The sequence below is a fragment of the Podarcis cretensis genome, assembly GCF_951804945.1.
Source record: "Podarcis cretensis genome assembly, chromosome: 15".
Classification (NCBI taxonomy): domain Eukaryota; kingdom Metazoa; phylum Chordata; class Lepidosauria; order Squamata; family Lacertidae; genus Podarcis; species Podarcis cretensis.
Window position 1 is genome coordinate 12,379,766 of NC_137185.1, and position 25,667 is coordinate 12,405,432.

At 43.9% G+C, this 25,667-nt stretch overlaps 2 protein-coding genes and 1 long non-coding RNA gene across 8 annotated transcripts in view; 1 reads left to right on the forward strand and 2 right to left on the reverse strand.

Annotated features, from left to right (window-relative positions):
- The first annotated feature begins 1,191 nt into the window (after window positions 1-1,191).
- LOC307204339 lies at window positions 1,192-23,565 on the forward strand. Its single transcript, XR_013833610.1, has 2 exons — window positions 1,192-3,278; window positions 21,553-23,565. It is a non-coding gene; the product is annotated as an uncharacterized lncRNA (long non-coding RNA).
- PRKRIP1 (PRKR interacting protein 1) lies at window positions 4,447-13,708 on the reverse strand. Its single transcript, XM_079955921.1, has 6 exons — window positions 13,524-13,708; window positions 9,476-9,554; window positions 7,380-7,480; window positions 6,902-6,987; window positions 6,131-6,198; window positions 4,447-5,100 (listed from the first exon to the last, which is right to left on the reverse strand). The coding sequence occupies exons 1-6, from the start codon at window positions 13,638-13,640 to the stop codon at window positions 4,997-4,999; spliced, it is 555 nt and encodes a 184-aa protein (XP_079812047.1). The 5' UTR covers window positions 13,641-13,708; the 3' UTR covers window positions 4,447-4,996.
- Window positions 19,649-25,667, reverse strand: part of SH2B2 (SH2B adaptor protein 2) — a 56,560-nt gene continuing 50,541 nt past the window's right edge. For 3 of the 6 annotated variants that reach the window (XM_079955598.1, XM_079955597.1, XM_079955596.1), the window contains one exon: window positions 19,649-25,108. In XM_079955598.1, coding sequence (XP_079811724.1) covers window positions 24,792-25,108 — 317 coding nt within the window. In that variant the 3' untranslated portion in view covers window positions 19,649-24,791. The remainder of the gene's footprint in view (window positions 25,109-25,667) is intronic. The other 3 variants (XR_013833501.1, XR_013833502.1, XM_079955599.1) reach the window with 3 other exon arrangements.

Below are 25,667 nucleotides of genomic sequence, written 5' to 3' on the forward strand. Positions count from 1 at the left end.
TCTTCTCTTCTCATGAGGTGGCCAAAGTATTGGAGCCTCAGCTTCAGGATCTGTCCTTCCAGTGAGCACTCAGGGCTGATTTCCTTAAGAATGGATTGTTTTGATCTTCTTGCAGTCCATGGGACTCTCAAGAGTCTCCTCCAGCACCATAATTCAAAAGCATCAATTCTTTGGCGATCAGCCTTCTTTATGGTCCAGCTCTCACTGTTGCACTCCAGCTCCCATATGGGAAAACCATAGCTTTAACTATATGGACCTTTGTCGGCAAGGTGATGTCTCTGCTTTTTAAGATGCTGTCTAGGTTTGTCATAGCTTTCTTCCCAAGAAGCAGGCGTCTTTTAATTTCGTGACTGCTGTCACCATCTGCAGTGATCATGGAGCCCAAGAAAGTAAAATCTCTCACTGCCTCCATTTCTTCCCCTTCTATTTGCCAGGAGGTGATGTGACCAGCTCTCCTCTTTCACCCTCATTAAAAGGTTCTTTAATTCCTCCTCACTTTCTGCCATCAACTCTGTGTGTATACATATACAGCGAGACAGAGATACATACACATATACAGCAAGAGATACATATACATATACATATATACATACAGTATATGAGGGATTCTATCTATCTTGCTGGAGGGATTTCACACACCTCCCTAAATGTGCTTGGAAACAAGCCTAAGTCTTCTGGTGGCAGCTCTTTCACATCAAGAGCCATGTGCTCTCCTCCTGCCAGCTTCCTAGATGACAGGCAGTGCCTCTGAGCATACAGAGAGGGCTCCTCCTGCTCCCCCCAATTGTTAAAATCAGCGCTCAGAGCAGTTGGAGCGTCAGACCAATAGCTCTCAAAATTATGGCGGCGGCAGTTATTTATTGATTGTTTTCCGAAAGGAATATAGCTCAGTCAGTAGAGCAGGAGACTCTTGATGTTAGCGTCGTAGGTTCCAGCCCCATGTTGGGTGAGATTCCTGTGTAGCGGGGGTTGAACTAGAATGACACTCATGATCCCTTCCAACTCTGATTCTATGATTGAAATGAATAAACCGCTTCACGGTAGGAAAAAAGCTCAAAGCAGTTTACAAAAAAAAAAAGGAATAAAGTTATCTAAAAATTACAACCATAATTTGAAACATGTGGAAAGTTAAAGCCACAGTAGAACAAATAAAAAACTTTTGAAACATCTGGATAGGCTTGTCTATTATTTTATTATTATTATTATTTAGAGCATTTGTTCCTCCTCACACTAAAGCCAAAAGGGGTCCCAAAGTGGCTTACATACAATCCATTAAAGCTAGATTGTAAACCTGCAGGGAGGGACTAAGAAGTAGGAGGCAGAAGGAAAATGGGACAGGGAGGGAAGAGGAAAAAAGCAAATTGCAGCACTTGTTCTAATTACATTCTTATATCTTCCTTCTGCTTCTGGGGATGGGTGTGTCAAGAGCATACAGGATGAGTGCCTCTCTTTCACCTCTGAGTATGTATGTATGTATGTATTTATTGTTATTCTATACTATTTATGGACATGGCATTTACAAAGAGCAAGTATGAAAGTGCTTAGTGTCTAAAAGTAAAGCACAGGCTGCCCCCCTCAACTCTAAAATTAGACCTGACACAATAGAGCATTTCACCTTCATTTTCTATACCTGTTATAAGAATTTTAAGGTCTTATATATATAAAATAGATGTTCATAAATGTACCAAGCAAACACATACAAATATGTAAACCACGTGTCCAACACCCACAGAAAGGTCCTGAAACCATTTTCACTCTCCTGAAAGGACCTCAAATATTTCTTTGCAAGGTTAAAGGAAATGGGAAATCTCCCCATTGTCTCTTTCACAAATCCTGTCTTAAGGGCACATTTAAGATATGAATAGGGTGAGCCTGTGACCTGGACTCAAGAACTGAGTATTTACCATTACAAAGGAATCGCCAGACTGCCCAAATAATGTAATCAGTTATCATTCTCAGGTAACACGGCAGACAGGTTTTCTCTTGTAGACCGCCTCTTCTGTGAAGTAGGTATGATGCATCTGGGGGGTGGTCTTAAACTACAGGGCGGGCAATTTAAAATGTCTATATAAGGGCTTGTGCGCATGGCTTGGGGTTCTCCTCCTCTCTCCTGCGTGTGGGGGGAGCACCCTGTTGCAACAGCTTTAATAAAGATCAGGCTTATAGCCACTTTGCTTTTGTAAATCCTGGTCTGGTCTCTGTTCATTTCCTGACCTCCCCAACACTCTCTCCAAAGGTCTAGTCTTCCTTAAGAAGCTGAACCCCTTGAAGGGACCCCATTTTTATTCTTATTTCACTTTGAAGCAGCTCAAAGGTGTGTGTGAGGGGGGAGAACAGAGATACTGTTAGTCGAGTAACTGAGGAGACTCGCTCTTTGTAGCCCCTGAAGAACTGCCAATTCTAAAACTGGCCCTGGATTGAAAAACCAGCCTTCTCTGTTCCCAAGCTCTGCCATTTATTTTGTTTTCCCACAGATTCTGTCCCTAAAGGGCTCAGGACTCCAGAGGTGGTAACATTCTAAGAGCACCAAAATACATGAGAAGTTGGCCGGAGCAGAATTATTTATATAATGTGAACTATGCTCTACGCGAAAGTTTGGATGTAGTCTACAAATAGGTTGAAGGCTGTACTGTGGCATTCAGTTTCTTCTATTAATAATGCAGAAATGAGGATGATTTTCAAATTGCATGCTGTGAATTCTAGGAAAAGGTAAATGTGTTTTCTGCCACTAAATTAGTCACAGCAAGTCTTTGTTGAAGCATAAAATTGTGGAAATAGCAGTAGAGGAAACTAAGGTGAGATTAACACAACACTCCTATGAAAACCTATCTAGAGAGCAACCTGACTTGAACCCAGCAGGACTTTCTAGTGAGTAAATACGCCAAGACTGGTCTGCAAGGGAATACAACAAAATTAAGTGTTTAATCAAGAGATGTGAGGAGGGGAGCGCTGAACCAGGAGGCGGCATTTCAGCAGAATATGTGAAGTTAAAATCATTACTCAGTCTTTCCTAGTGACAGTTTTTCCCTATAATTTTGCACTTGAATCAATAAAACCACTGAGAATTAGACAGAAGCCCCCATTTCAGTCTGCTGCTAAACATGATGCTGCTCCTTATGAAGGATGTGGCTAGCAATGGCTACTTGCCATGATGGCTAAACTACGGCTCCACAGTTAGAGGCTGTAATGCTTCTAAGTATCAGTTGCTAGAAGCCACAGCAGCTCAGGTCCTGTTTGCGGGTTTCCCTCAGGCATCTGGTTGGCCACTGTGAGAACAGGTTTCTGGTCTAGATGGGCCATTGGTCTGATCCAGCAGCCTCTTCCTCTGTTCTTACAAGCACAAGATTACCATCACAATACCAAGTGGCTTGAATCTCCAAATGTAGGACCATATGATTCCCTTTTCCTTAAACAGATACACCTGATTGTAGCTCACTCCCAGATCTCCCTCAAGTTCCTTGCTCTTCTCTTCACACACACACACACACACACACACACACCTGGCCTTGTCCAATATTTCTGCCCTAATACCTGGACACATCACTTCCTGTGACCTTTGCTTCGCTGCCTTCGGCTGTCCAAAGGCTTCTCCCTGTTCTTTCTTGTGCCTTGAACACCTGAAACACCTCAGTCCGGCCACCTTCCTTCTTTCCTTTGTGGGAGAACCAGCCTCATATAACCAACATACTCAAATCTAATTAATGCACAATAGGTTAAAACCAGGCTTAGTTCACCTGGGGAGGGACTAGGTGATGAAGTCTTTGTTCACCTTCCTAGTCTACCTGAGCTCAGTGTGTAAAGACGTCTAAGCTGGTTGCTCTAGTTTAGCTGCATGACTCTATAACAAGCCTCTCGAGTTCCTATACCAATAATTTAGGAACTTTCACCACTTTGCAACTAAAGAAAGTTTTATGCACTCTTCGATTTTCTGAAGCACATGAATCTGACCTTTGGAGTGTCTGCAAGTTCGCAACTTGCCAAACATATAGTCTTCTTCTATGCTGGGGGGAAAGGGGAACTTTGGAAGGAACTCAAAAGAGCATATTTTAAAGGACTAACAGCCTATATTTCCATGCTTTACTTTGCTGCCTATTTTGTGATTTTAAATCTCTGCTGATGTTCTCTTGCCAAAGAGCTCTTGCCCCAAACTTGGATCTTGGCATCCAGGAATTCTCCTTTTATACCTATTTTATCCTTGCACCTACATCCTTGAAGTCCCTTCTCAAAACTGGGCTTTTCTGGGAGGTCTCCGCACCATCCTGGAAGTCTCCATACCACACTGCAATGGTCACCAACCTTTTTAGGCTCAGTGGGTATATTTAAATTTTTAAGTGACAGGCACAATCCCCCTCTACTCACTTCTCTCTCTTTCACCATTAATTTGCCCAATATAAACAGCAATCATGAACAGGCAAGAAAACACTCAATGTCCCCCTTTTATTAACAAACTATTAGAGCAGAAGTTTTACATCACATTTTTGAAACAAAGAGAGCAATCTCCTCGCAGTGTTGGTGAACCAACTCTTGCAGCAGCAATGTGAAGACAACCCCAACTGAAATTCCTGAATAAGTTTGTCTCAAGTTCCGTTATAGAAAAAGCCAGGTCACTCTCTGCCCGAGAGCAAAGGCCACACAAACCCATTTGTGTACTTGGGTCTCTCAGGGGGAAAGGCTCTGCCTGAAAACACAGATGGATAAAGCATTAGCTTTCAGAGAGACACCACTTTGGAGCAACGCTAGGAAGAACAAGAAGGCCCACAGGGGCAGGATGCTGGCATCTTTCCCCAGAAACCCTGTAAGCAGACTGCACAGCAGTTACAGAAGCAAGCTTGGAAGAGGTTCTCGTTTCACATGGCTCCAATGTCGATACCCCTGCAGGGTCCTTATGGCAACACCTCTGCCGTGATGGAGGTCTGAAACAGCTCAGAAGAGCCTGCTCAACTGAGACGCCAGGCTCTTCAACAGCACCTGGATACCAGCCACAGAGTCAGCGCCATCATCTCCTCATCCTGAAGCTGGGCTTTTCAGCATCATCCTCTTCCTCAGAAGTACCTTCGTCTTCATCTTCACTGGTCTGCTGCTTTGGGGAATGGTCAGAATCTGTAGCCGGTAAAAGACATGATGATCAGGCTACTTGCTTGAGGGAAGAAAGAACTGAATAATATTATGGATTGATAGGTAAATGGAACTATCATATTCAGGGTCAGGGTAGCTCTGTGGATCAGATGGTGGAGATAAAATGCATTTCTGGCCTGCTTGTGAGCTTCAGAGGTATGGCTGGCCGCTTACAGTTGAGGTTTTTTGGTCTCCCCCAGCAAAGGCAAGGCAGTTCTTTTCTCCCTGCCTTGGCGAGGCACATTTTAGGCCAGGGATGTGGAACCTGTGGTCCTCCAGATGCCAGAGTACAACTCCCATCCCTGACCATTGGGAACGCAGGGTAGGGATGATAGGAGTTGGTGTCCAACAAATTCTGGCAGGCCTGTTTTAGGGAGGAACAATCATCCTAATTCTCCAACTCTCTCAGATTGGAAGGGACAACAACACAGAGCACCTCCTCCCCATTTCAAGAATCAAGGTCATGTTCCCCACTGGGCTGCGAACTCTACAGCCTCCCCTTCCTACAGACATTGCTGCACTTAGGTGAACCCCAACAAAAACTTGGAAGCAACAGTCCTCCCATTGCCTCAGGCACCCAGGATTAGGATTACTATACGGAACAGCTCCTCCTTCCTTGGTTTTGCAGATATTTGAGAGTTCTTTGTCCCTGCAGAGGGGGCAGCTGCTTTGCCTCAACTCATCTGAGTCCATGGAGCTTCTGATCCTCCAGTGGGGCCCTCCACATGTTTTGGACTACAATTCCCATCAGTGCTGGTTGGGACTGATAGGAATTGTAGTCCAAAAGCGGATTGGGTTGGGGAAGGCTGCTCTATGCAACCTCTTTCTCTCTCATCAGGAGCTGTGCTGTCATTTGGCCTGACTACCCTGACAGAATCCCAAAGGACTTCCCTGGAAGATACCCACATCTGGATGCAGGCACAAGCTGCAAAAGCTCAACTCATTTCAGTGGGGACTTGAGAGCGGAAGGAGCCTCCTGGTGAACTGAACTCCAGAAGATGTGTTTTCACATTACCTGCATGTTCGCTCTTTTGTTCAAGCTTACTCTTCTTCGCCAGCATTTTCTTCTCTTTCAATTTCTGCCTGTAAATCAAGGATTAAATGCTCCAAATGAACAAGCTGCCCTTTGCCCCAACATTCTGCAGATTCCAACCCTGATGCTAGCAAAAAGAGAACTGAGCTGTGCAGTTGTTCAAACACCAATTCTTACTGCTCTGGAACCCAACCTATTTCACTGCTGATGGAAGAGCATGTGAACAGCTTTGAAACATGTTTGCCTTGTTTACCAGGAGGGAACTGCTATCTGTTCCCAAATTATCCTAGAGGTAGGATGAAATTTGCCTCTCTAGGAAACTGTTTCCAGGAACTGCAGACAGGTGGACTTGCAGCCACCTAGAGGTAAAAACTGGAATTATTCCTTCATAGGACTGGCAGCTACATACTGTATCCTGTTTTTCTGTCAATGGAGATTTCCCCCACTAAGGCTCCTAGCCACATGGAAAATCAGACCTCTATGCCAATCACGGCAGAACACTGTTGAGCTCAAATCTGCTGTCTACACATGCTGCCTTCCCATGGCAAGAATTTCTCCTCACCCTGCGCCTGCAATTATTTAAGGGAAATCAAGATAGGTAGCTCCATGCTACGTATTAAGGAAGAATCTCTAGTCTGGCCCTTAAGTCATTTTGGACTGTAAACAAATATTGAACTATTGCCCTTGACCCTTCCTGACTCCCCTCATTCTGGATCCTGTTTCCCTAGGCTTCCTGTACAACTTTGACCTCACCGTTTCCTTCTGCGCTTGGCTGTCTGTTCTTCCGCAACAATCTTGTTCTTTTCTAGCTTCTTCTGATATTCCTCATCCAGTTTTTGCTGCGACAAATCACAGGGAACATGTCATTACAATCCCAGGGCGGGCTGCAACAATTTATTATTTAGAAAGCTGAAACAAATTACAGTCACGGGAATAGGGTGGGTTTTGAAAACACCTTTTTCAGGTGCAAAGGTCAGAGCGAAGAGGTGCATTTTCAGCATTCCATGAAAACTGTAGAGTGAAAGTGGCAGGCACACCTCTCTGAGGAAGCAATTCAACAACCGAGGAGCTGCTGCAGGGAATGCGCTCTCCCAGGCTGCCACCCCCAAACTTCAGAGGATGGCACAACTACCAAGAGGTAATTCTCCACTGATTTTAGCACCTGATAGGGTCTGTAGGGAAGGAGGCAGTACAACAACTCAGAAACAGTAAGCCAAAGGAATCACCCAACCTTTTCAGCCATGGCATCCATAAAATCTTGCCTCTGGTATTCTCGCCGGCGAAGGTGTCGGTAGACGTGGAATTCCCCACTGCCAGCCCCAGCACTGGAACCTGCCAAGGAAGGGGTCACAGCTTATTGACAGAGCAGGTGCATTACAAGTGCAGGCCGCGACCCTGGCGCCTCCTAGGATCTCAGGTAGCAGGCGATGGGAAAGCTGCTGCCAGTCAGAGGAGACAATACAGTGGTACCTTGGGTTACATACGCTTCAAGTTACAGACTCCTCTAACCCAGAAATAGTACCTAAGGTTAAGAACTTTGCTTCAGGATGAGAACAGAAATCGTGCTCCGGCGGCGCAGCAGCAGCAGCAGGAGGCCCCATTAGCTAAAGTGGTGCTTCAAGTTAAGAACAGTTTCAGGTTAAGAACGGACCTCCAGAACGAATTACGTACTTAACCCGAGATACCACTGTAGTTGGCTAGATGAACAAGGGCAGGCTTGACTCTATGAAAGGCAGCTTCACTAGTGGCTTGATCACATTTCATACAAGTAGGAAATTAGTCTGAGCCTGAAAAGAAATTCTCCTTTTCATATATGGGGGAAAAACCCAAATGTACACAGAAAGCTTGCTGGGAAACCAGCAGCCACACTAGGGACCTTGCTTTTGGGGACTCCTAGAAACCTTGTTCGCTCCATTTTCTCCTTGCCCTTCCTTTGGCTGGAATAGAGCAAATGCTATCACCGCTTTCCTCTTTGGTTTGTTGTGCTGATGATAGGAAGGCAAATATTAGTTGTCTAGATACAGGCTCGTAATGCTCCCTAGCACAGTGGGAAAGCTTATGATTTACCCGTGGGAATGGGATTGTGTATAAACCATGCTATAAAGACAAAGCACAAATTTGCATGTTTATTCATTGCTGGACGTTGCAGTGCAGCTCAGTTTGCTTAGAAGGGTCTGCATGTGGTTAAAAACCTCCAAGCCGCCTCTCTCCCTTTGATCTCTGTGCTGACCTGTCACAGAATCTTTAGTTGTGATTCCTGTATTGCAGGGGTTGGACCAGATGGCCCTTGGGATCCCTTGCAACTCTACAATTCTGTGATTCTGTCCTTGGAAGTCAAAGCTGCATCCTCTTTCATTTCTGTCTCCCCTCTCAAACTTTCTCCGGAACTCAAGTGGCAAGTTTATTTTGGAAGTATCTTCTGAGAACAAAGAGGCAAGCATGGCTTCTTTGTTTCACCAACTACTTAGTTAGCTAGGACAAAAGAATTCTCTCTTAAAAATAATGAACGTCCCTTAATAAACTTAAGCTTTCTTATTTTATACTAAGTCTCATTCTGAGTGCCTTCCAATTAAAGGTGTGCTCCAAGTAAGGATTCATTTCACTAAAGGTAACTTCTGCTGTTACACACAAACTCTATATGCTAGCATAAATTATGCTGAATTGAACAAAATTTCCAAATGTTAGTATTTTGCATATTTATTCTAGCTTTATTAGTCACAGTGAGGGTTAAGAAGCTATGATGGACACAGAGATCTTGGCTACAGGCACCTGAAAATTAATCCAGCAACTCCTCTGGTTTCTTAGATCTCAACAGACCATTTTGAAGGATATCTTTTCAGCCATGCAGGCTAGAAACCTGCTTTTCGTCTAGAGTGAAGGCCAGGGTTCTCAGAAAGCAACACTCCTGTAGGATCATGACAGATACACAGAGCCCTGGCTACAGAAGACCCAGATTTGGAGCCCCATTTGTCTATGCTGCTTCTCATCAGTGTAAACATTACTTTTTTAAGTGAGCACACATCTCAGAGCCTGAATCATTCACTCTTCTGATTCTCTGTGTTTATGGTCACAAACGTCACACATGATTTCAAACCGTGGGGATTCAGAAGTGTGACTCATATCAATAATCACTCAAATGCCAGTGAAAAATAATTGGTAATATGGCAAGGGCAAGATGGCTGCAAGAACACCCCCTCATCCCCTTCAAAGTTTCAAGCCCCTTATCTTATGACTACTCAATCCTCATCTATTTCCCTTCCCTATTAAGCACATTCCTCTAGAAGCAGAGTGCTTAAGCTAAGAAGCCACCTAAAAATAGCTACTTACCCATAACATCTCTGACAAATTCTGGAGGCGGACGGGGCGCCCATTCATTGAGCTTTTCAGGAATTGGAACTGTCTTATCCTGCAACAAGAAATGAGCAATACTGTGACACTGTTTCTCTAGGAGGAGAGAGCAATTCTTCAAAGCTATTAGAGCACGGATCTAAACAGAAGTGGGAACATTAAGGAAAACAGAACTGATCTTTTTGCCCGAGAATTTATTGGGCATTTGGCTGCAGACAATAAAGTGTCACACTAGCTATATCGTGGGTGATAAATCCTTTTGATCTGAGGGCTATAGTCACTCTTGGCCACCCTCTGGGGATCACATGCCAGGGTGGGTGTGGCCTTCACACACACATTTACACAAAGAACACACACATGTGTACATATAGGTCACACAGACCTCCCCACTCCTCAACTCATCTATCTACTCTTATTACCCCATGTATCAAATGATCGATCTGATGACTGGGGAGGGGATGACTTGCATCTCCATCAGAGTGCTGGATTGGGAAGTTTGCACTTCTCTGCCTGCCCCAGTGTTGCAGCTTATCTATTCTTTTCTTTCTTCTCCTGCGGCCAGAAAAACCAGTCAAGTGTTGGCTCAAGCTCTCAGAATGGGGATTAACCACCCTAACCCATTTTCTGTATGTGTGAGAATATAATGAAGTAACAGGTTTTCTTGTTGAATACAATCCCATGCTACGTACATACATATATGCATGGATGTGCACGCACACACATGCATACACACAGAGCAGCTCGGAGCAATGGACAGAATTGGTGAGATCTCTGCTGAATGTGCTTAGGAGTAGGGTCAGATAGCTGTCCCCACATATACAGATGTGCGTTCCCTCAAAGGACTTCAGAAGGGAACTGCAGGATTAAAGTTACTTATGAGTAAAAGCACTAGAATGAGATAGGAAGTGAAGAATAGGACACTAAGCTCTCCCCTGCCCTTCTCCACAAGCACTCACTGCAATAACCACACAAGTGGAATTTATGCATTTAATTGCATTTATGAATCTACACACACAAAGTGTTCAGGGCAACGCACATTTAAAAGCATGTTCTACGCAGGACTGCGTATTAAGCCTCATTAAGTGGAGACTCATGTCACCTCCAGAGGGTGGCGTGGGGGACTAGAACACATTGCATCAAAGCAAGTGTTATCCCACACTTTTCAATGCATCTTCCCGTCACTTTCTGTAGCAGTTAATTCCGATCTTTCACAGAAGTGCAGTGGTGCCTCACAAGGCGAAAATAATCCGTTCCGCGAGTCTCTTTGTCTAGCGGTTTTTTCGTCTTGCGAAGCATCCCTATTAGCGGCTTAGCGGCTATTAGCGGCTTAGAAAAAGGGGGGGGGGAAGGGGAAAAACTCGCAAGACTCGCAAGACGTTTTCGTCTTGCGAAGCAAGCCCATAGGGAAATTTGTCTTGCGAAGCGCCTCGAAAAACGGAAAACCCTTTTGTCTAGCGGGTTTTTCGTCTTGCGAGGCATTCATCTTGCGGGGCACCACTGTAGTTTTGTTGTGCAAAAGCTTTACATCAGCTTTCTTTGTGCAGCCTGAGCTTGCCAGGATATGGCTGAATCCCACCTGAAAACACTGACAGCCTGGAAGCACCTTTACTTCAGAGTCAACATGCACTATGTTGTAAGAATAAGTAACTTCTACTTGTTGGGCTGCCCACACTTTTAAAGATCTGCTTCAGAGGCTCTCCAAGTGTCCCGACTCCCTGGTAAGGTGGGTGGCCATGTGGGAGAGGCCCTTCTTTATGGTAGCCTCACAGCTATGGAATTTCCTTCCCTCAGATATAGTGGTACCTCGGGTTATATACGCTTCAGGTTACAGACTCCACTAAACCAGAAATAGTGCTTCAGGTTAAGAACTTTGCTTCAGGTTGAGAACAGAAATCGGGCTCCGGCGGTGTGGCAGCAGCAGGAGGCCCCATTAGCTAAAGTGGTGCTTCAGGTTAAGAACAGTTTCAGGTTAAGTATGGACCTCCAGAACGAATTAAGTACTTAACCCGAGGTACCACTGTATTTCCAAATTGCAGGCTTTTTGAAAAGGCCTATAATCTTCAATTGGCCTTTCAGGCATGATGTTTATTAGCTGAGAGATGGCCTGGGTGAATAAGTTTCTATCTGGCTCTGTTAAAAAGAAATTTATTGCTGAGTTGTAGTTTTAAAACTTTGCATTGCTGTTCCTTGTATCTTTTTGTTGTTTTTGATTGTACTTCAGTTTGAAAAGGCATCTGCACAGAAAAGCAGCCATATATATATATATATATATATACATACATATTTTAATGGATGACCATTTAAATATATGCCTTTTCTTTTTATGCTGCCATAGAGGCATCAATGGAGAGCTACCCTAGAGAGCTCTGTTCAGTCCTGCAGAGTAGGCAAGCACAAAGTAACAGGAGTCTGTTGGAGTGCTCTAGGCTGTAAGGTCTATAGGCAGATGCCCACTCCCACCAAGTACAAAACCAATGAGATTCAAACTACACTTGTAATTTGCCTCAAAGACCTAAATAGGAGAAAGGCAACACATAAATTTGTTCAATAAATGCATACATGCAAGCCAAGAAAGACAAAGGCGGAAGGAGACACTCACTGCCAAAGGGCCCGGTTAAACAGGATGGGATGAGGGCACCAACACCTTCAACTTCGTATCATATAAACCTACCCAGGTATTAAGCTTATCTGCAGATGGACACTCTCAGAGTATAGACTCATATTGTGTTGTGCCACCCGATCTAAGAAACTCCCACCCTACTTGTTTCACTTTTGGGGCACCAGGCAAACTCTGTTCTATTCTCCCAGACCTCTAAAGTTCCCATTCCACCCTTCATTTTTGTTTTTGCCATCATTTTTGATGAGTGGTCTAGCATTACCTAATAATGCAAATGGATAATGGAAGGATAGGGATCAATAGGATTGTGTCAAAGGAACATAAGGAGAGCCCTGCTGAATAAGACTAGAAGCCAAGAATCCTCTTTCCCCGCAGTGGCTAACAGAATACCCCTGGGACACCCATGATCACAGCATGAGCACGATAGCACTTTTCTGCTGTTGTTCCCTAGCAACTGGTCTTCCGAGACACTCTGCCTTTCTTTCACGCTAGAGGTAGAATATAGCCATAATGCAGCCTTTATCCTCCATCAGCTCCCCATTTCCTTTTAAAGCCTTCTAAGTTGGTGTCCACTGCCACGTCCTGTGACAGTGAGTTCCACAGATTCCATACTGTGTGAAGAAGTACTTCCTTTCGTCTGTCCTGAATCTACCACCAACCAGCTTCATCACATAAACTCAGGTTTCAGTATTATGAGAGGAGCAGGGCGCGCGTGTGTGGAATTTCCCCCTTACGTGCACTTGATTCCCCTTGTGAGTAAGCAAATACAGTGGTATCTCGGGTTAAGAACTTAATTCGTTCTGGAGGTTTGTTCTTAACCTGAAACTGTTCTTAACCTGAGGTACCACTTTAGGTAATGGGGCCTCCTGCTGCTGCCGCGCCGCCGGAGCACGATTTCTGTTCTTATCCTGTATTTTATTACTGTATTTTTGGTTTTTATGGAAGCCGCCCAGAGTGGCTGGGAAGGCCCAGCCAGATGGGCGGGATATAAATAATAAATTATTATTATTATTATTATTATTATTATTATCCTGAAGCAAAGTTCTTAACCCGAGGTACTATTTCTGGGTTAGCGGAGTCTGTAACCTGAAGCGTATGTAACCCAAGGTACCACTGTACTCCCTTCTTCATACAAGTTAACTAGGAATCGGGGGAGGGAAAAATATATTAGTGGGCAAGCCTGGTGAGAGCAGATCAGGACTGCCAAATATAAGAGAAAAGAGGAAATAAAAGGGGGGCCTCTACCTCTTCATTGAAGCTAACTGAGTAAGAGGGTAGTTATTGAGGGGAGAAATGGGGGGGGGGTTCCACCTCACCTATCCCCAACTGGAGGCCCTGGTGCCTACACTGCAGGGGTGGGAGCGGGGAGAAGTAGCCACGCCCACCAACACTTATGCCCCGCCCCCTCACCGGATTCCTCATGAGCCTCTCCAGCTTCAGACGCTGCTCGTCCGCTGCGCTCCGGGGGATGACCAGCGGCTGCGGTTCCTTGCGGGGCCGGGAGGGCCGCGTCGGCCCCGCCGCCATCCTGCCCCCCCTTTTGGTTTCCCCTCCGCCTTCTCCTGCGCAAAAGGCCGCGGCCCCGACCGATGACGTCACGGAGGGCGACGGTCATAGAGGCATCTTGCGAAAGGGGCGGGGCGGGGCTCCCTTCCTTTCCTTGTCCCGCGCCTTCCCCTTCGCTCCGCCTCCTTTCCGGCAATATTCATGAGGTCTGTTACATATTAATGAAGGCGCGAAAAACAGGCCAGAAACGGCGGTTGGTTTTTCTTTCGAAATGCGTGTTAGCGTCGCTTCTGAGGCGATGGGGGAGGGGGGAGTTCCCAGAATGCTTCGCGGTCTTGTTTGTTTTGTTTTTTGCATTCTGTTTTTCTTTATATGCCAAATTTAATTATCCTTCACACAACGTAAGGATTAGTTTTGTTTCTTTTATTCTCAGGGCTTGGCAGCTAGTGATTATTTTTAAAAAATAAAAAATGCACCACAGCATTAAGTTATACCAATGGTGTCACTGTTAGTTGCCAGCTGCTTCTAGGAACTTTATTGTTCAAACGTTAAAGCTTCATATTGCTGCACTGCAGAGGGTTGAGCCTGTGATAGGAATTTTATGGTCTTAGATATATGGCAATGTTCATAACCGCACATACATAGATCAACACAGGAAGACCAACCTGGAACCATTTTGATTCCTAAAATGACCAAATCCTTTCTCTGCAAGCCTCCCCATTGTCTCTTTCCTCACAAATCCTGTCTCAAGGATATGCCTGTTTGAATAAGGTGTGAGCCTGTGACCTGGCCCAGGAAATAAGTATTTTACCACTACAAAAGAATGGCCAGGCTCCTCAGGCAATCCAATCAAGTAACCTGCTAGACAGGAGAAAACAATATTAACAGGAGAAAAACAATATTAAAATTTCTGTGATGTAGGTGGGATGTATCTGAGGGGTGGTCTTAGGTTACACCCCTTCTGTGATGCATGCATAATGTTTCTGGGGGTGGTCTTGATCTAGAGGATGGGAATTTCAAAAGTCTTTATAAACCCTTGCACAGCATTTTTGTGGGTCCTCTTCCTCTCCTGCGTGTGAGGGGAGCACCCTGTTGCAACAGATTAATAAAGATCAAGCTTACTAGCTGCTTTGCTTCTCAATATTCTCTGGTTGGCCTCTGTTATTTTCTCCTACCAATAGGGAACCTATGTAAGGACAAGCCAGATGATCCTCAGGGTCCCTTCCAACCCTACAATTCCTATTCACGCTTTTGATGAACATATTGCCTGGCAACTTTAAAAAAATACCAGTTACCTATTGCACTTTTAAGTGGTGACCTTGCACTCTATCATAGATATACTAGCACAGATTTTAGCTGGTTTTGATCTGCACTGCCAGCAGCAGCTTTCAGTGGAGTCTCTTCGCTTACATCAACAGCCTAACCTTTATAACCTAGGGAAGCAGACCTTGTGGTGTGTGTGGTTTTTTTAAAGGAGGCTGAGTTAAGTGATATTTTAAATAGATTAATTCATGATCTTTCCCTCCTGAACTACCCACCCAATCGACCACTTTATAGCCCTTGGCAGGGCTCTCAAACATCTACAGTACAAATGTCCATGTGGGTACAAAGCAGTTGAAAAATCCACCCTAAAGGCAACAAAATTTGCTGAAATCACAGCAAGATATGGCAACTACAACAGTACACAGCAACCACCTAGCCTACTAGTCCAAAAAAACCGAACAAACCCTGGGGCAGGGGTATTTATCTGTAGCATTTAGATACCACATTTTTCTCCAAAGAGCTGAAGGTGGCATACATAGTTCATGGCGAAGTGGGATTTTGAGCCCTGGTCTCCTGTGTTTCCTAGTCCTACACACTAACTGCTATAGCCACACTGGATGAAATCTTAACTTTCTAAAAACCAGAATCGGGCCAATGCCGGGTGGCTTTGTAATAACAGAATTATTCTGCACAATACTGTTGCTGTAGATTAGACTTTAAGTGAATCCACCATACACACAATTTGGGCAGCAATATCCTATTTTGAATTGAAAATATTGTATCGGGTTTCTTTTGGTTTAAAAATTATGTAGGAAATTATCTGGGAGAAGGAAACGATATGTGTGAAACATCGTGAGAATGATTGCTCTTTTTGCACTCAGGGTTAGCAAAATGAGCAATGCAACAGCCTCCAGGGGGCTCCACTTACAAATTGCTCCATGCAGGGCAAGCGAAACCCCTGGGGATATTAGCAGCAGATGGAGGAAGTCGTGCTTGGCCTGCCATGAGCGCAGCAGCAACCGCTGCTTCCTGGCAACTGAAAGATGCAACATGATCTGCATGCAAACCAGGAAGTGGCAGAAGTGCCCATGGACCAGATAGTGATCAGGCCAGATGCTACATCCTCCACACAGCAGTCTGTGACGTTTTCACAGCTTTGGGGCGGAACCCATCAATTAAATGTTTTGACTCAGCCCTGTGAAATTGGAGGTTGAGGTCTATTCTCACATTGCCTTTTACTAATGTTTTGCATAGAGCGGCCACTTATGTGTCACCAAAAAAGACAGGGGGGAAAGATACCAGTTTGCATAATGTTTGCATTTGCTAATGCACACTAATAGGTGCAAAAAAATAATAAATTTGGGGGGGGGGATACAATAAGTTAAGTAGAAGTACAATTATCTCAGCATTGTGATTCTTGATGGGTAACTTCTAGGCCCTTCGTCTCCCTTATTGGGATTCTTTATCGTGAAACAGAAATTAGATGCTTTCAAACAGAGAACAGTCCTCTGTAAAACAGGATTTATGGACACCCTATTTGTGTAGACCTGTCCTTTTATTCCTTTTTGGTTCTTTACAAGAGTTACTATTTCATTGATAGCTTGCAAGCTGTTACTATTATAACATTTTTCTTCATGGGTTATTGCGATACCTGTAGTGGCGTTTTCATTATTCCTGAGGTGTATTAAGTGAGAGGCCCACTGTTGTCCGATGTTATTACCTGGCCACTCACAATGCAAGGAGCAAACTATAAAGATTGGGAGGAAGGTCATTCAGTGTGGCTTTATCTGGCCAAAATGGATTAGGACTCGAACCAATGGCTTCAAGTTACAAGAAAGGAGATTTTGACTATACATATGGAAAAACCATCTGACAGTAAGAGCTGTTTGACAGTGGAATAGTCTCCCTCGGGAGTCTGTGGACTCTCCTTCCTTGGAGGTTTTAAAGCAGAGGTTGGATGGCCATCTGCCATGGATTATTTGGTTTGAGATGCCTGCTTTGCAGGGGGTTGGACTAGATGACCTTTAGGGTCCCTTTCAACTCTACGATTCTACGATTAGGACCTGGGAGACAAAGGTTCAAATCCCTACTCTGTCACGAAGTTCACAGGGTAACATTGCACCAGTCATTGTTTCTCAGGGTTGTAGTGAGGATAAAACGGGGCGAGGGAAAACTGTGCATGCCACTTTGAGCTCCTGGAAGGAAAGGTGGGATATAAATACAATGGTAAATAGAGTGTAAGTATTGGCAGGTGTACTTCAGTCACACATCACCAAATTCAGGCTACACAAAGTGGATTTGGTGCTCTTGCACAACAGACCTGCTTCCCTCCCAAAACTGAACCGTTTGCCATGAGGATAGCGATGGGAAAATGTATTTGAAAGTATGAGATCACAAGTATGAGATCAGAAATAAATTTTAGAATGAATTCTGTATAAAGATTCTGTCCGCTCTCTGGTCAGAAATTATTGCATCCATGACTCAGTTGTCTAAAGATCTCACTGCCTTGTCTGTGTTTGAATGCATGGCTTATAATCACCAGTCTCATTTAGATACCTATTTGGACATATAGACTGCCTATATTAAGCTATCTGTTTAAGTTAGGACTGATGGAACAGCCTCATGTCCAACTTCAGCTGGCAATGTTTTTTCTTTTCTGTTATGTTCACAAATAAGAAATAAAATAAATGCTCTATAGACAGTTGGCATCATCTAACCTCCCTGTAAACTTTGTGCAAACAAAATGAATGCTCATTAATCAGGTTTTCTGGAAGAAACCTCAGAATGGAACATCTGTGCACTTTAGAATGTGCTCCAGAATCTTTTGCAGATAATACCCTGGGAATGGCAGACAAGCTGATGTGCAAAGAGCTTGCAGAAAGCAAAAAGTCTGAACATGTGTGCAGTTACAGTCCCAGGAATGCACAAAGCACTGTTATGCCTGAGCTTGCCATGTTCTTGCAAAGGGCCTCATTTCTTAACTAGTAGCTGCAATTGTAAGAAAGGAAAGATATATTGGGTGTGCAACCTCATGCGTCCAGGGCAATACCAATTTTGTGTCCTAAAATTATGTAGATTAAATACATTTGCCTTACCTGTGCTTTAATTTATTTTGCTTTCATGGTTCAGGGTTTCGTAGTCCAGACATGATTTGGCAAGTCAAACCTCCAAAAATATTTGAAATTTTTGAATAGTTGGGAAATGAAACACCCCATATTTTCTGCCAAAAGTGATGCAAAAAGGTTAATGACATGTTCTATATGGTAAAATGACTAGCAAATGTTAAAGCAATCATATTTTTGGCCATCAGATGGCACTAGCACACGCTTTAAAATGATTGTTTAAAAGTATTTATTAGGATGAACAGCTTTTAAAAAGAGATTCCCATATTTGCCTTTATTTTAGACCCATGGAACATGATGGCTGGCCATTTTTTCAAGCACCACAATGCTAGACTGAAAACCATCCTTTTCCAAAGGCAATACGCTTCTTTTAATCAGTATTAAAGTGTAAGAGATTGCTACTATATTCTCAGCATGGGGACGAAACAGAGGAACGCTTAGAAATTTAATCCCCACTGAAGTCTTTATGCGTCATGGCCACTCTTGTTAAGGGTCTGAATGTATGCAGTTTCTCAAACTGATCTTTAAATCTTGCCTGAAAGCAAGTAACATAATTGACTCTTTCCTTTCCTATCCTAGAATTGTTGCAAAAACAAATATATTTTGGTAAGACTGACACTCCTCTTGTCAAAATCCTCCATATATGTGCTCCTCTCCCTGTATGAACCAACCCAGACCCTGCACTTGTCATCTGAGGCCTTCCTCTATGTCCCCCATCCCAGAGAGGTTCAGAGAATGGCAACAAGAGAATAGGCCTTTTCTGGGGTGGCTTCCCAATTGTGGAATGCTCTCTTCAAAGAGGCTCATCTGGTGCCATCAACATATATAAGCTATGTGTCTGAAATAGTACAGGAGAGCAATCCTGAAGCCATTTTGACCCTCCCAATGACCTCAAATATTCCTCTGCAGTAAGGAAGGTAAATGGGGAAAGCCTTCCCATTGTCTTTTCACTTACAAATCCTGTCTTAAGGGTGTGTTTGTGTATGAATAGGGAGAGCCTGTGGCCTGGATTCAGGAACTAAAGTATTAACCATCACAAAAGAATGGCCAGACTGCCCAGGTAAATGCAATCAGAGACCATTATCAAGTATCCTGGCAAACAGGATTTCTGCTGTAGACAGCCTCCTGTGATGTACGTATGATAGGGGGGGTGGTCTTTGGCTAAGGGGGTTGGGCAATGTCAAAAGTCTTTAAAGGTTCCTGCACACTTTTGTTCAATGTCTCTCCCTCCTTCGAAGAAACTTGTGTTGCAACAGAAAAATTAATATCTGCCTTGCATTCCACTGGATCCTGCCTCCATCCATTTTTCTCTGACTGATCATGGACTTAGGGGACTCAAGAGTCCGATGGGGAGTTGGGCAGCCCAAGCCCAAGCCCAATTTTTACATCAATTACCAGCCAAAAACATTCATCTTCACCCAGGCCAATGGCTATTAAATAATCTATGGCCCGTGAAAGTGTAGGGAAAGCAGACTGTCATTACGATGGTTATTTTATTATTAGGCTGTCTCCCACTATGTTTTTATCATTGATGTTCTGTAATGTGGTTTTAAAGTTGTACACAGCCCTGGAAACTTCTGATAAAGGGCAGCATATTAATGGAATAAATAATATTTCGCAACACCAATAAAATATTACGTATAGTACTTCCAATGTTCTAGCTTGTTCAAAGCTTGTTTTATTCCCTGCACCCCTCAAAGAAAGATCAGAACACCATTATTTTTTCCAGTTCTTTTACAAGTTGGTTTTGTAAATAAAATTAATTTATTCTACAGCACATTAAAACTTTTTTTCACATTTAAAAAAATCGTATTTACAAATTAACATTTCATTTTGTAATTGCAGCTCCTTTGGTCCTCATTTTCTTCCTTCGTTCTGATTGGCACAGAAGAAATCAATATGGACAAGGGTGCAATTCCAGCCATAATTCTCCATGAAGAAGGGCCCAGCAGTGGACTATAGCTCTTGTGAACATCATTAATCCCTTTCTTGAGGGGTGGTGGTGGAGCAGGTATGAGGTTATCTACAAAGGTCCCCTCCTTGCTTTTGTATCACATTGTACCACGTGTCCCTGTTGCAAAAAAATTTCCCAGTATGTTACATCCCCGCACAATAAGGCTGCAATGCCTTCATTTATAGACATAAAGACAGGTTCTGGATTTGAAAGTCAAGAGGCATTTATCTCATAGGATGGCTTGCTGCTCTAAAAGGTGCTACTGATCAAATGCCACGATTCAGAACTTTCTTTAAAGGAAGAGGTGCAACCAGCAGCTGCCTATGACATCTATTCCTGGTGAAGAATGGAAAGGCACCACTTCCGTCAAGAGTTTCCCAGAAATCTTAAAGAAAACCATGGAAACAGGTAGGTGGTAAGGCTACCAACTGAGAACCGGTCCCAAGAAAACAAACAGGCAAGGTGGTTTTGCATTCTGCATTCAAAGCTCTCATAGTTGTGGTGTTTGGCCTACTGATGGGACAAGTAGTTGTTCTTCAGCGTGGGACAAATGTAAGATCACCTACAAATTAAGAACAACTTTGGTCAATTTAACACAAATTACTCATCTGGAAACTCCCTTTGGTGCAACATCTTTACTGCACGTGCTCATGTAATATTGATAGGAATTATTTAGGTTTATATTTAAACTAATATTAATATTTGAAGTCCATCTTCTAATTTGACCCTATTATAACTATGTCCCTTCCTCCCTTCCTTCCTTCCAACAGGAACTTTTTTTTTTAGTCAAAGGAATGAATACCTCACACCTGGAATTACTGCTTTCGTACACAATTATCAGTTGGGCATGTTTTGAAACCGCAGTACTGCTGTTACATTGCCAAGCTGATCTGATAGGTGAGTGACAATGTGACAGGCTAATAAGAGCAAACACTTCTTTAAGAGTGGCTGCTAAGTGACACATCTCTCCAATCTCCCTGGTTTAGACTGCAATCCCAAACAGACTCGGTGGAAGCAAGGGTCAAATGAACATAGCAAGGCTTCTTTTCAAGTAAACATAAACAGGATTGCACTAGTCATGTTGCAAACCTAACACAGTAGTTTCATCAGTTTCAGTATTCACACACAGGTGCTGGAACAGTGCAGGGACCACCACCCCCTCCCTTTATCTCCAACATCCCACTTGATTTTGATTCTGGGTTGATGTTTAGCTTAGCTAGTAGTTTAGGGGGGGAAAGAGCAAGGGAGAGATGACAGAGGTGTATAAAATTATATATGGCAGGGAGAAAGTGGGTAGAGGAAGGTCTTTGTCCCTCTTGCCTAACCACCAGGGCCATCCATGAAACTGAAGGGTGGAAGATTGAGGACAGAGAAAAGGAAGGAGTTCTTTACACAGTGCAGTTAAGCCGAGGAATTTGCTGCTGCGAGATGCAGTAGTGGCCACCAATTTGAATGGCTTTGAAATACGTATTTGCAGAGGATAAGGCTATCATGCTGGCTACATTGCTTCCAACATCACAGGCAGTATGTCTCAGTACCACTTGCAGTTGCTGTTGTACTTGAGCCCTGCTCTGGTTGGCCACTGTGAGAAAAGGATGCTGGACTACAGAAGCCTTTCGTCTCATTCCCAGAGGCTCTTCTTTCCTTATGCTCTTACAAAGGAGTTAATGGGCATTGTTTGGGGCTAGATTTCTTTGCCTTTAGCTTAAGACTCTTCAGTTAATTTGAGTTCTGAGGCTGCTTGGTTGAAGTTGTTTGATTTATACATATTAATGCTGAACAGGAATTTCTGTAAGCTAGACAAGGACAGGTTTATGATGACGAGTTTGCAGCTTCCTGTCTCTGCTCCGGGCAGGCTTCATTAAGTAACTGTATACAGTGGGTCAGAAACCTGAGATTCCTTGAAGATTAAGCCATAATCTGTTATAGCTCAGTTTACAGGATTCTAGTGGCTCTATCCCATCACAAGCATGTATTAGAACAAGGGTGGGCAGTAGGTAGATCAAACCTACTAGCAGAGCGCCAGATAATTTGAAAAAGATTGACATGGGACTCTGACTTCCTCTTGTGTAATAATTGGGGGGCGGTATTTTCCCCTTCCCTCAATTAGGCTGCTGAAGTCAATGTAGCTTGTGAGTAAACCAGAAATGGGTTTTTTTTTGGGGGGGGGGTTGAAATCTCTGCTCTGTAGTAGCTCAGGTATGCTTTGTATAGGCTAGTCACCCACTGTATGACTCATAGGGTACATGCATATATTTCAACACCACTTTGCACTTGAGGTTCTAAGGAAAACAGGCCATGGAGGGAAGTATACACCCTGTGAACCCGAAAATATACTTTTATGGAGTAGTAGAATTTTGCACTTGATCTGAGATTTATCCCATTCATAGGATGTGTGGGATTTCTCTTTGATAGCAGTAAGACCATTTCATTGAGAGATGTGTTGGTAATGAAACATTAAAAGACAGCGTTCTGCACCTACCAGCATCAGAGCCTTTCTTCGTGTTCATTTCTTTCAGGGGACATGACATGCAGGAATCCAGTCTTGAAAGGCTGCTGGAATTAAGATGCAACCAATGCTTTCAGGCCACAGCAGACATAACTGCAATCAGGATGTAATGCACCAACTGGTCCGTTGCTATCTGTCAGCTGAAACCTATGAACTAGGGACTGAGAACCTGGCACCCTCCAGATTCTCTTGTATTACAGTTCCCATCATCCACAGTCCCTGGTTATGCTGGTTGAGGCTGATGGGAGCTGTAGTCCAACAGCATTTGGTAGGCCACAGGCCCCCTGTTATAAACCATTATCCAGTCATGTGTGGCTTCTGTTGTGCCAACCCCGCCCCCCCAAATACTGATCACTGACTGCCCAGACATAACATTTGCAACATTGATTGAGTTGGGATTCTTAGAACCTGATGCATGTTTGTTTGTTGGAAAGTGGTGCAAAATGTGGAGACAATTCCATGTTGTGCGTCTGGAGTACAGTTAGGCAAATTAAGAATATATGGAACTGCCTGATGGGAGTGCTTCTAGACATGGACAATTTAGCAGCACCAAATCTTTGCTCTTCTGCCTGGAATTGGAACAACAACTCTGCTTTCAGACTCAGGTCCTTCTTACAATCATAAAATTGCAGAGTTGGAAGGGACCATGGGGGTAATCTAGTTCACCCCCCCCCCCTGCAAAGCAGGAATCTTTGGCCCAACGTGGGGCTAAAACCCATAACCCTGAGATTAAGATTCTCATGCTCTGCCAACGGAGCTATCCCTGCTTTTATGGAACCTTTCCCTAGCAAATAAGTCCAGCCTATCTTTGTTGGTTTTTGAGAGAACTCTAAAGATGTGTGTGTGTGTGTGTGTGTGTGTGTGTGTGTGTGTGTATATTTCAATCTGCATATGATCGATTGTTGGGCTTTCAGCAATTGTCCGTGCTCATTTTTACAGGGGTGTACAGTGATTTATACCTTGTTGTTTTTATATATTGTTAGATTTTTTTTATATACCATCTTTTGAGGGCAATGTACTCTGAAAGGTAGTTTAAAATTAAACATTTTGTGGGGAAGGGGTTAAATACTGCTTTCCCCATCCTCACTGCACTCCCAATTCCTTCTCTATTTTTTAATTATTTTTTTGGAGCGGGGCAGGGTGTGCAGGGAGAGAAAAGAAACAGAAATAAATGAACACTGTTTGGAAAGGGAAGAGGTACAAGTAACAGAGTTGATTCCTAGAGAAGAGAGGTGGACTATATAGAGAAATAAAAGTCTGCAGCAATCAATACAGGCCATATCCAGCCAAGGAAGCTACTAAATAGCAGCACAATAGGCCAGCTGCTCCTGGGGAAACTAGATAACTGTTCCATTGTGGGGCTTTCTGGGGGGTTTCTTTTAAGAGTTGGATTATCTGCACACACAAAAATGGAAGCTGAACAGGGAAAAAACACATGGGAGGAGCATGTCGTCATGCGGATACACCATAAAAGTAGGTGAACACGGTGTGGCCATTCCTCCACAGTGATTGCTCAGAGTGGAAGCCCTTATGAAATCAGATTTCTGGGTCCATCTAGTCCACACCAAAAGGGAGCAACTGGTACCTGTTCCTTGGGCAGCCTCTGCCTCTGGTTTGCATCAGTGTCAGGCAGCACCATACATCCTTTGCGCACAACTGTACTCCAGCACCAAATGTGGAGTTCTTCAAGAGGAGGAGACAAAGACTATCATGAGCCCAACTATTTACAGTGAAGATGAAGAGGACCACAGAACCCACACCACACAAGACAGCAGCAATCCAAGAAACAGATCCTTTGTTAGCTTTCCCTCTAAAACCCTTGGGTCCTGGTGATGAGTTAGCTACTAGGGGGCTCAGTCCCAATGCAGTTAAAGTTTTACAAACACTTCCTGTTTCCATCTGAATGAGACCATTAGGGTGGGAACAAATAACAGGTAAAGAGGTCTGGCTCCATAGAGATGCAGGAAAGAGCATCCCTATTTCTGGATCATGCTCCCGATATCCAGGTGGCAACCATCAGGAAGGTGTGTGTGTTTTTCACTCTGTCCTTTAGCTTCAGGAGCTTGCTATCATTGGCCATCCTTCTGGCCCAGACAGGAATAGTTCGTAGTATGGGAAGAAGACAGGGAAAGGAAACCCTTTGTAGGCCAAAGAGATGGAAACACACACACAGAGGCCAGGAGAATGCCAAAACTGTTACGATAAGCAGTAAACCAGCAAAGAGGCAGAAACCTCAACAGGCTTATTAGATCTCCCCACCCAGGAGGGAGGGAAAAGAGAGACACCAGGCCACACTGAAAACCAACCATTCCCCATCAGAAGGATCAGTAGAATGAATATTGGTTCTCCACGGCTCTGGTTCTGTTGCGCGAGCCCTCGCTTTCGTGGTAATCCTCTGCCCCAATGGCAGCAGAATCGAACAGGCGCTCGGTGCTGTTGCTTCGGCTTCGGGCGCTCAGGGTCCCCTCCATCCGATGGTACAGCGAGTGGCTGGCTGAGGAGGAGGAAGAGGAAGTGGTGCCCTCAGAAGGGGAGGCTGGCTGGAAGGTGACAGGGACAAAGCTGGAGAAGTAGTGTTGCGACTGCAGGTCGTTTCTGCAAGTGGGCTGTTGAGAGGCCACAGCGGGGGATGGGCTGACCTCTGAAACAGGAAAAGGAAGGAAGTTGTCACAGACACCAGCAGCCACACAGCGGTGGGCCTGACCTGTGCAGATCCCTGGTTTTTCAAACTGAAGTTTTACAATCACATATCCAAGATACATAATAAAAACAAGATTCTAAAGAATCTCCTAGACTTCCCTCCTCCCCTTTGTGGGTCCTACTGTTAATCATTTCCTCCTGCATCTTTTATAATAATCCACATCTTTTACATCTCCATTATATCCAGAATTCACCATTAAACTACAAGTGTTATTCCAATCCTGCTAACGATTTTAACTGTTTACAATGATTTTAAAGATAAATTATAAATTTCCCCCATTTCTTTTTAAAAATTTGGTCTCCCTGATTTCTGATTCTTCCAGTCATTTTTGCCACTTTGGCATAATCCATCAACTTGATCTGCCATTCTTCTCTGGTCAGGACTTTATCTTCTTTCCATCTCTGGGCCAATAACATCCGCACAGCTGTGGTCACATACATAAATAATCTTTTCTGCTACATTGGGCCATCTACTGTATTTTGATTATGGGTCATTAATG